At 40.0% G+C, this 11,146-nt stretch overlaps 1 protein-coding gene across 3 annotated transcripts; it reads right to left on the bottom strand.

Annotated features, from left to right (window-relative positions):
* Window positions 1–358: 358 nt before the first annotated feature.
* On the bottom strand, window positions 359–10,826 carry eif4enif1 (eukaryotic translation initiation factor 4E nuclear import factor 1). 3 transcript variants are annotated; one of them, XM_053499089.1, is made up of 19 exons: window positions 10,719–10,826; window positions 9,248–9,397; window positions 8,837–8,910; window positions 8,492–8,616; window positions 8,104–8,372; window positions 7,743–7,941; window positions 7,467–7,627; window positions 6,712–6,847; window positions 6,274–6,444; window positions 5,908–6,182; window positions 4,810–4,893; window positions 4,543–4,726; window positions 3,213–3,298; window positions 3,002–3,135; window positions 2,561–2,636; window positions 2,225–2,345; window positions 1,818–2,150; window positions 1,512–1,685; window positions 359–1,367 (listed from the first exon to the last, which is right to left on the bottom strand). In XM_053499089.1, exons 2-19 carry the CDS (start codon window positions 9,344–9,346, stop codon window positions 1,171–1,173), a joined length of 2,898 nt encoding a protein of 965 aa, XP_053355064.1. In that variant the 5' UTR covers window positions 9,347–9,397; window positions 10,719–10,826; the 3' UTR covers window positions 359–1,170. The 3 variants fall into 3 exon arrangements, with proteins under 3 accessions (XP_053355064.1, XP_053355062.1, XP_053355063.1); XM_053499087.1 differs by having other exon boundaries at window positions 10,113–10,820; XM_053499088.1 differs by having other exon boundaries at window positions 10,514–10,820.
* Between the last annotated feature and the right edge of the window lie 320 nt (window positions 10,827–11,146).

The following is an 11,146-nucleotide window of genomic DNA, read 5'->3' as shown; positions in this document are numbered from 1 at the left end:
AATTTTTATCCCACCATATGATGGAAAGAGGTCCTTTCTCTGTAGCATTTCACTTACAAAAATTTCTGAAATTATACACTGTATTGTAACCAATAATTAATTTTTCTGAAAGCCACATACGTTTTTTTTTTTTTTTTTTTTTCAGTTTGCTGCATTTTATCCAGGCTGAAATTGAGTGTTCAGTCTCAAGTCGGAGTCAAGTCATGTCAGAATTTGATTAGAGGTCCCCATCAGTGCACTTCAAATAAACTTACATGGCTTAATGAGCACAATCTAGACTTATTTCCAATGTTTGTCCATGTTCTTGCTATAGGACCATGAATTAAAAAAAAAAAAAAAGCAGAATCCAAACATTGACTAACAAAAAACAAAAGTGAATATTTTTATTGAACATTTTATTGTGCTTTTAATTTGGAGCACATTTTCTTGAATTCAACCCCTGTCACCCTAAAACAAAAAGTGATTCAACTCAGTGCTTCTCCTTAGTGACTGGCTAAGGGAGAAAGTGAAGGTTGGGGAGAGGGTATAAAGAAAGTAAGGAAAGGCACATACATACTGTAGTCCCACTTAGACTAGGTTCCAGCTACACTTGTCCACAAGAGATGGTGTATGGGTATGGACAGTATTGTTCACACACACACCTGTAAGCACATCTTGTTCTACAAACCAGTCATCAGCAGTGGAGCCTATTCCCATTCCGACCAGCTCTAAGGCTACAACATGTGGAACTCACTACATGTGGGGGAGGGAAAACTCCCCAGTGGCCCCATTTACTTTGAAACCTTCCACACAGCAAAACAGGGCAGAAAAAAAAAAAAGCTATGTACAGGGAGGAAACAAATTTCCATAATCTGTACAATTCTGGCCTATACATTATTTACTTCTTTACTGCAAATAAACAGTACAAAAATCAAATCCCTAAATAATTTGATGGGACAATTTTAACAGGCCACACCAAAAAAAAAAAAAAAAAAAAAAAAAAAAAGTAGTCCAGGACTCTTAACTTCTAGCCATCAACATCTATAAGGTTTATGACCGAGCCTATTAAAGACACAAGGCTCCATCACCTGTACATTTTTATAGAAATTAAAGTTCACATTTTTTTTAACTAAACAGGGCCATGAGGAAGAGAGGTCTTGCTTTACTCTATGACTGGCTGCAGGGTCGTCATCACTGGCGGAATTCCAGTTCATCAACACTGATTACTTTAGTAGAAGGCATGGAAGGGAGAGGTTGCTCTAGCACATCTGAGCCAAACCACTTAGCCAGGCCAAGAGGTGGACTCCCTGCTCGCCGCTGAGTGTGGCTGGTCCGTTGCGTGCTGTGGCTCTGTGATTGCGGGGTTCCAGTGGGTACTGTGTGTATACCTGCACAGAGAGAGAAAGATTAAAACAGGTCAACCAAAAGGAGGGGGGGGGGCTCCACCTACAAGCACCATTTTATACCACTATTAAAACTGTTGTTACAAATGTTACACTACAACATGCACCAGTATAACTCTTGGTACTTACTAGGCCTCTGCTGCTGGAATTGTTGTTGCATGACTGCTAACTGCACATGTGGTCCAGCAGCTCTGGGGGGAATAAGTGGGTGTCCTGTAGTGCCCAGTGGATACAGAGGCTGGCTTAGGAGCGCAGGAGGAAGACCCTGCAGCTGGGACAGATCCACAGTCTGGGGGAAAAGTCCTGTTCAGACAGACAGACCCCTGATATTACACCAACTGTGAACTCCGATACAGGAATATCTACATAAAACTAATGAACCATGCCCCCCCCCCCCCCCCCCCCCCCAAAAAAAAAAAAAAAAAACAATCCCACCTGTTTGTAAGAGTGCAGGTCCAAGCTGCTGGGGCTGGATCCCCTGGGCTATCATCCTCTGTACCACACCAGGATGCAGTTGTGGTGGAGGCCTAACCAAGGGGACGTGAGGTAAAAAGGGTACTTGGTAAATGGGTCTGGGAAACGAGGAAGAGGACCCTGGTGACAGCATAGCAGGAGTGCTCTGTCCTGTGGTGGAGGCTGGCCTGGCTCGCTCAACCTCCTTTGAGTGGCGATTCTGGGCAGATACAGGGGTGGAGCAGGCTTTAATGCCACTTGTTTGAGGTCCACCATTGTCCACACCATCAAGGAAGGAGCTGGTAGAGGGACTCTCTATAAAACAGACAGTACGTTTTATTGTAGAATTATGAAACAGTCAAGCAGTACAGCTAAACTAAAAACCTTACCTTCCTGCGAGTTTGCAGTATCCTCTTTGCTTCCTGGCCTACTTATTGGCTCATCCTTAGTCTTCTCCTTTGACTCATACATCTTTTTAATGACTGATGTTGGGGTGAAAGATGGAGACAGCTGCAGAAAAAAAGGCAAATTGTCTAAGAAACATAAGACTGCTGGGTAAGGAAGAGACAAAACAAGTTAAAAGCATCAAATTCTGCCCTGCTATATCTCCCAGCTTATAGAAATCCCAATACATTCTACAACTTTAAAAACTAATCACAAGGGTTAAAGACCATGTACAGACTAACAAAAGTGTTACTGGTTTGATCTATTCATATTAAACTCACCATACTAGTGACTGCACTGACAGGGGAATTTCTGCCATGCAGGTGAGGAACAGGTGACCTGGTAAGCCTTGTCTGCCTAAAATACATAATACCAAGCACCTAAACAACTCATTCAACTGGCCACACACAATCAGAAAATCAGGACATTGGTTTGAAAATTACATCATGCATATTAAACCACCCCCTTACAAAAAACCCTGATGTAACATTTTACAATAATATTTATACAACTTTTAATCTTGAATTGGTGAAAAAATAAAAAGGCATTTTTATACACGTGGCAGTTAAACGTCAAAGGGCATTTTATAGACTTAGATTTAATATATTGTATACAGAACACACTGTTGCACTGTACAGTTGCCAATTTGTATGTCACTCAACACATCCTTTGGCTACTACTTAAGCTAGACTAAATTTTTTTTTTTTTTTTTTTATACCAACCTGTTTCGAAAGGCTTTATCATGGCCAGGTTTGGTATAGCCTTGCTGGTACTGGCAACCATGTAATGCCAAATCCTGCTGAAACATTACAGCATTCAATTCTGCCTGGTCAACTCCCATAGACAGCACCCTTAACTGAAACACATTCAATAGGTCATCTCTACATTCTTATACAATTCTACCATATTTGTATACAGTGTAAAAGTTGGCACCTGCTGTGGGGTAGGGCCTGGACTTAAAGCTCTGTGCATCTCAGGAATTTGATCTCCCAGAATTTGTTGTGGGACAACAGGGAAGCCTGCAATTAGACAGTAAAGACATGGAAGCAAGTCAGAACTAAAAAGTCCAATAAATCAGACCACACTAGGGCTGAAACGATTCCTCAAATTTAAATGTTATTTGGCACATACAGTCATACAGTAAAATATTCAGTGAAATGCTTAAAAGACCGTCCATGACCTTAATGTAAAATAAAAAAAATATATATATATATAAATATAAAAAGTATCTATATAATGAGAGAAAACTATAAAGATTAATTTAAATGGAAATAACCAGTAAGTGTGCAAATATGCATGTGTGTAGATGTCCATGCTCCATAAACTGTACAAAAGTGCATGAGTGTCCATTACTATGCATTATGCAAAAATGCAAAAGAGGTTTAGTCCTGTAAAATGTCCATGACTGAATTGTGCAACGTGCAAAGACGCAGAGATTGTTTAGTCCCAAGTATTGATCTGGCTAAGAGACTGTATCGCCTGCCGGAAGATGCTCCTCCTCAGTCTCCATGTTGGCCTTCAGGGAGCAGAATCGCTTTCCTGACCGCAACAGAGAGAACAGTCCATTGCTGGGGTGGATTCCTCGAGTAGTTCAATTACAAAAAAAAAAAAAATAAGAAAATCTTCTGCCCCTAACCTTTTAATTAATTTTAAAAGCTTGCATTATGTCCTTGCGCACTTATTTGTTTGGCGTGACACATTTGTTGGGATGCAAGCCGCCAGTAAACAGAGCTTACGTCACCCACAAAGCGGAAAGGAGACGCAAACGGTTACCCGTGTATTGATTTAAGGGCGTGTTATGTTGCGAGCTGCAAAATGAAAGGGAGCGATAAAAATTAGCTAGTTCTAAAAGTTAAGTTGCACAACTTGGTGTATTTGTATAAATATTTATTTTAGTGTGTGCCTTAGTTCGATAGTTATTTGAAACACCTTTTTTCACTTTTTGCATCTGAGAAAAGGCTTTAAAATAATGTATAGCACTGTAATGCACTTAATTCATCTCAGTCAACTTTATGCTATTTCTTGTATTGTGAATGACAATTTTTTTGATTTGATTTTGTATATATTAAAAAAATAAATGTTGATTTTTCTAAAAAGAAAACAAATTAATCTCTCTTGTATATTTTACATTGCTGTTTAAGCAAAAGTACATTTTATCCGAATACTGGTAGAATACTCGATTAACTAAAATATTAGAAGGCTACAGCCCTAGACCACACCATTTAAGTGTGCAGTTCTATTAAACAGATTACGAATTTGCTACCTGTTCCCGTCTGCATGCCTGCATAGAAGTCTTGAATGGGACCTCTGTGTGGAAAGAGAGGGGGTGAGGAACCACGCTGGTGCGACAAACCAGGGACAGAAACAGGTGCAGCTTCAGGGTTTGCCAACAGACCACTTAAGAGGGGAGAACCTGCCCGCGGAGCTCCCTGAACACCCAATAACTCCTACAGCACAAAAGCAACACAGACCAATGATAAATATGTATAAATATAGAGACCTCGATTTTACAATGTTAAGGATGCATCACCTGGAATATATTCTTCTGCTGTATGGCAGGTACCTGAGCCTCAGTTATGGTGCTCAGGATGGCAGGATCTGTAGACTGTTGTAGCTGTGCACACATGGGGAAAAAGGGGCATCAACTTTACAATAAATCCACATACAAGGTTCAGTGACCGACACCAGTGTTTCCCACACCAATAATGTGATATAGAAAGCCATTACCACACATTCCAGTACAAATGCTGCCTTTACACGATAAAAGAAGCCACTGCAGACTACATTCAGTAATTAAGCTCTTTGAATTTCATGTCAAACGTACAATTTACTCAAACACGCATAACCATCCATAATATGGCCTGCCATACACATTGCTGCTGTTTCTCTGGCAGAATGTCATTAGAATTCAAATGACAACTTTTGATGCAGGCTCCTAAACCTAATAGAACTATGAAGCCAAATATGCTGACTACTCAAAACCAAATATAGTGTCCAAAGTTGGACTGCTTGTACTATAACCGCGGTTTTAATCCTAGAGAAAGAACAAACATATGCCCATCATTAATCCAAATAAGACATTACTATTACCAATTACCCTTAAAATAATTAAACATTTGCTGATGCAATATATGCACACATTTTCTGCATGCTTTGCTGAAACAAAGCTAAAGATAGGATTTGCAAGACTAGTTCAAGCTAGAAGTCACCTTAGGGTCAAGACCTCTTGCTGCATTGCCCATGTCAAAAGAAAATAGGAAAATGCATTGAAATTCACCCAAAAATTTACAAATTTGAGAAAACTAAGAATTCCTTCAAGTTGTGCGGTCTAAGGATTAAAAAGATTACAGACTATAGCACAAATGACAATGAAACCACTGCTGATTGTGATTAGTACTTCAACTAGCAATCTGATCAGCCTGGAATTTTTAGCATATCACAAAATCACCTAGTTACAAATTTTCATAAAATGAGTCGCACACCCCAATCAGGCACATGGAAATATTTTTTACATACCAAGTTCCTTGAGAAACAAGTTTACCTGGCACTACTCACTCCCAGCTTTATATGATGGAGAGCAGCATGCTCAGACACATGCATGTTTAACAAACTGTGGGGTTACACTTACGCTGCTTGTGCTGGCCTTGGGCTGGGTGGGCAGGGTTCCACTTGCCTTCATACTGCTGACCAGCTTGTTAAATGCAGACATGTCAGGGTCACGGGGCCGTGCCATGACCCCCATGGTACCTGTAAGAGCTTCTTCCAGGTGTTCAGCCATGAAAGGAGTTCCTCTGCCTTGAGCCTGCAGCTGCCTGGGAGCTGACTGAGGCTGCTCATTCTGAACTTTCAGCCCCTTTAAACCACACTCAACCTCCTCCAAAGACAACACCACCCCAGAGTTAGCTACAACAGAGGGACAAATCAGAATTGTTATATCCTGTTAAACCAGAGCCAGAAAGGAAACAGATTCATTTGTTACATGAGTATTACTTACTGTTCTCCTTGAGATGAGCTTTGTTTGCATTTAAGCTGGAAAGAAGGGGCTTAAGGTCAATTTTGGCTTTATGAAGGAGCTCCAAGATGTCCACCTTCTCCCTCCTCTCTTCCAAAGGAATTGGTGTAAAATAGGGTGTTGGACCCTGACCAGGAGAACTACTGCATGGATCTATATATGAAAACAATTCTATTATTTTTTTAAAAGAAAAACTATGCTACATATCTAAACAAGGCTTATATATCTGGATGGTGACCCTGATGTTTGTTTGTCACCAGTTAGTTCCCCCTTCCCCCAACCCATCCCCTTTGGAAGGAAATAAATGCAATATAGAACCAAAAATCGTAGTCTTCCATTTGGCCTATACTGCCACAGTTTACAGTCTTTTAATGAGTTTATCTAACCGCAGCATTAAAACATGCATGATTTTTACAGTACCTGGTAGTTTCTCAAGTTCTTCATGAGGGGTGGAGCGGCTGCTGGAACGGCTACCAGAAGGACTCTGATTACTGTTGAACCAGCGGCTGAACCGGCTAGCCGAGACTGGCCCTTCACCAAGCACATCTTCAATCATCTGAAAAATTGAGAATAAGCAAGCCATTTGGTAAATGTCAGTAAACATAGAGAACAATTATTTGGGGGAGGGGGGGTGAGATTGTCACTTACATGATGAAAGCTTGCAGGCAGTTTAGAGCAATGAAGGCAAAACGAAGTGTGGGCTTTCAGGAAAAGGTAATTGAAAGCCATGGGCAAAAGCTTAACCAAAATAACCATGAACCAAAAGGCCTCTTTAAGCTATAAAGATTCTATACCACTTCATGAACATCAAACTCACATCAAATACACATTCAAACTAATCTTTAAATGGATCAGTGATGGGCATAAATTTGATTCTGCTTAGCTAGCTGTCTAGCAAAATGTCCTCAGCCGACCAAGAAGCCAAATGTTTTTAACCAAGGACAAAACCCATTCTCACAATCCCAACATGATGCTTTACCAATCAAAGAAACAGAATTAATAAAAATTAATCAGGGCAGATGCACAAGCATATAAAGCATCACACGATATAAGTTGACCTGTGAATTAGGAAAAGACACCAACAGAAACGCCTCAGGTGTGACCATTTTTCAGGACAATCACCCACACATCAACCCAATCACCCATTTAAGCATGCAGTGCTCCCCATATCTTACCGAAGCCAGGCCAGGCATGGTCTTCTCCAAATTAAAGAATTCATTGAAGTCAAACTCCCCAGCTGTTTGTTCAGGTAGAATGTCTGGATGAGGAACCTCCTGATCAGCTCCTCCTTCATGGACCACCTGTGCCTCCTGAGACACACCACCATTGCATTCAACTGAACACAAAGGGCAAGCAATAAGGCAAACTAATCACTTACTTCTGTACACAAGTTCATGAAAATAAACCTTTTAACATACACACAAATTAAAGTAAATTAGTAATCTACATGCCTTCTTTTATAGACTCTGTCCTCTTTCGTGAGCGCTTAGATTTCCGTTTGTCATCTTCTAGGACTTTATCGTCAAAGCCAATAAGCTCAATGGTCTCCGACTGGCTTGTGGGTCCACCAGAAAACCATTCCGGCTCCTCCTCAGCATAAGAGTCATTCCTTCTACGCTCACTAAACACTCTTTTGTCACCAAAGTCCCTCTGTAATGGGAGCACAAAGAAGCGCTAGGTTACATCTCAATCCTTAGTCCTACTAGGATGTTAAAATCACCAATCAAGGTCAGTAAAGCAGGAAAGAAATTTGTCTACTTTGTAACAAAAAACTGGAATTGGCTAAAATCTGTGCACATTTTTACACAATACCCTAAATCTCTTGTCCTTGAAGTCACGTTCCCGATCCCTTTCTTTGTCAACCCGAATGTCCCTCTCGAAACCACGTGCTGCCATGATGCGACCACTTCCAATACGCCGTGTGCCTCCGAGACGCAGTGACTCATTTTCTTTGTTCTCAAGGGGGCTGATGGGACGCCGAGTCAGGGCAGCAGGTGCCACTTGGCAGCCACCTCCAAAACTACGACGCTGGGGGCTAAGAACTACCTCCAAATCATCCTCTTTAATACGCTCTCGTGGGTCTGGAAGAGTAGCACAAAGTTTTGAATGAGGAGATTTGAATCAACCATGGGATTTCAAAAAAGAAAAAAGAAAAAAAAAAAAGTGCAATGTTGACATTAGAAGTAGTACATAAATTTACCAGCAATTCTACGTTTCAGGGGCGGTCTGTCCTCAGCATAGTCTCTCTTGTATGCCTCCCCTGTTAAGTCACATTCTGAGGGATACAATGATGCATGCCACTTTTCAGGATCCCACACCCCATCACTAGAGAAAAAAAAGAAGAAAAAAAAAGAATACGTTTTTTTTTTTTTAAAGCAAAACCATCAATCACAGAATCAACTTTTTCTACATCACTGTTTGGGAAACAACCTTTGAAAAATTAGGTCCAACTGTATCCTTAAACTTGATCTAAGAATTAAGTAAAGGAATAAAACAGCACCTCAGTCTGTGGCAGCCTTATTTGCTAATTAAGGGCAACTCTCACCTGTCATATTTCTGAGACAGGCACTCAGGCCTCTCATTAGAAATTGGCAGCTCTTTGATTTCCAAAAGCTCCTCCTGTGCAAGAAAAAAAAAAGAATTAATAAAAATCCCTCTGCCCTAATGTGAACACACAAGACTGTAAAGAACATGGTCTCAAGGTGACTGATTAATAAAGTCAGTCAAAAGTTATTTTTTAAAAATAAATAACTAAATAAAAAAACAAATTAAAAAAACATCTAACACAGTTGACCAAAGTTCTGTATAATTCAAAGATAGCTGCAGACATAGAAAGATACTATTAAAGCAGAAGAAATTAAAACCCAAATAAAGCAGTAAGAAGTCCATTCTAATCACATAAAACAGGCAATTAAAAAGCAAAACAATAAATAACTGTAAAGAAGCCGTATCTGACCTTGGTGTATCGATAGGCAGAATTCAGTAGCGATGGCTTCGCAATGTGGATCGTTTTATTGCCATTTTCCTGATCCTCTATACAGGCATCTTTTTCCATGACTGAAGCAGAAAGCCAAATGATAGCTTAAGTCTTGGACACTCCAAGTACCTGCAAAAAAACAACAACAAACATTAAAACTTATATACATTTTATATAAACACACACATACATATATAAATATACATACATACACACAAATAATGTTATATAAAAAGAACAGTATTTGTTGGTTTGGCTATAATTATTTTATTAAAGAAACACAAAGTGTTCTCAGCTAGCACAGGTGTTAACCAGTCAACTAATTAACTGTTAAGTGAACTGAAATGGGTGCGATCAAGAAAAACACGAAAATGTCGAGCACAAAGAGTCCTCCAATACCAGAGTTGTTCACCACTGCAACTTATAAATCCCACAACGACCCTACACTAAAACAGTTAAAGTCGCGCCATTAGTTTGACGTTAATTAGCGTTAACAGCTCATTAAGCAGTGTGTTGTGTGTTTAGGCAAACTCGAGCAAGTTTGTGCGATGAAAGCAATGTAGATATGTAAACCAAATTCGGTTCAGGAACAACAGCTATCCCGGGTTAGGGTTAGAAGTAATCAGCTGTTCAGTTTAGCGTTAGTTTTAACGGCGTGAAAAAAGCCAATTTAGGCGCTAATGCTGGCGCTGCCGGATGCTAGCTCTATATGGGTTAGCATTCAGATTCAGCTCTTAACTGTTACGCACAAAAAACAAACAAACGAGCACTTATTAGACTAGCTTTCATTTTAAAATAAAATATAGTCAGTATATATTTTAATACTGGTTGCCAATTAACTTACCTGCTTCTAGATAACCCCCTCAAGTTACTCCTCACACAGCGGATGCTACAATTAGCCAACTTTTATACTCAACCGCCGAGTCTCAAATACACAAGTGCCCCCAAGGGACTAGGCTGTCCTCACAATAATAAATTAAACCTTTATTTGTGCTTTGTGTTTTACCGAAACCCCAAAAAACAGTGAAGGGGGGAAAGGCGTTTACACTGCCAACGAGCTAGCGAAAGAGCTTCCAACCAAGCTAGCCAAACGCTAAACAAACTAATGCTGTGTATTTATTATTATTTTACCAAAAAGCAAGTCTTAAATGGAAACGTCTCATAAAATGTAACACACACGCCCGCACAAAAACACACTAAGAAATGAAACTATGGCTCCTACAATATATCCACGTTTGTATGTACCTCGGCTCACCGTCTGTCGGAAACAATCCGAAGGCTAGCCGGATAGCTAACTCGGGTCTCACTATTCACTACTATTATTACGCATGATAAGCCTTTAAAGCGCGCTGAACTGCTAAAGCACAACAGTGAGTGTAAAGTTAGCCGGGTTAAACAGGATAGTGAGCTCAGCCGCTTCAGTGCAGGCTGACCGGAACCAGCACTGTACCTCAGGCTAATATTACTTTGTTAATATGAGCTCTCTTTCTCTCTATGTCTCTCTCTCTCTCTCCCTCTTTCTTAGGTCTCTCGCTCCAGTTGCTCAGCAGCAATTTTCCTCTGATCACCACAGGTCCTGAATGAGGCCCCAATCCAAGATTATATAGCGCCCGCTTCCGCCTTCGTCAAAATCTGAAATATATGCGAATCTTTTTTAACATTAATATTAAATCAAAAGCGACATATAATGATAAATGTAAAAAAATAAAATATTATTTAATTTAGAAATTACGCGTAATTGTTAAAAACAAAGCTTACAAATTGAATACTTGTCAGGCATTTCAAATGGACACCTACTATACATCAAGCGAGTTTTTTTTTCCTTTACAGGTGATAAGATTCCCGTGTTAACATTCTAGTGTTGAGTGATACCACTTA

Source organism: Clarias gariepinus, chromosome 6, assembly GCF_024256425.1.
Source record: "Clarias gariepinus isolate MV-2021 ecotype Netherlands chromosome 6, CGAR_prim_01v2, whole genome shotgun sequence".
Taxonomy (NCBI): domain Eukaryota; kingdom Metazoa; phylum Chordata; class Actinopteri; order Siluriformes; family Clariidae; genus Clarias; species Clarias gariepinus.
This window is presented reverse-complemented; position numbering and strand designations above follow the sequence as displayed.

Excerpts from the sequence above, each read along its gene's own strand:
- eif4enif1 (XM_053499089.1), bottom strand. The coding sequence starts at position 9,346 with ATGGAAAAAGATGCCTGTATAGAGGATCAGGAAAATGGCAATAAAACG. Across the intron at positions 6,848-7,466 it reads CCATGCCTGGCCTGGCTTCG|ATGATTGAAGATGTGCTTGG; the intron begins GTAAGATATGGG and ends TCAATTTTTCAG. Across the intron at positions 2,346-2,560 it reads TCAGTGCAGTCACTAGTATG|CTGTCTCCATCTTTCACCCC; the intron begins GTGAGTTTAATA and ends TTTTTTCTGCAG.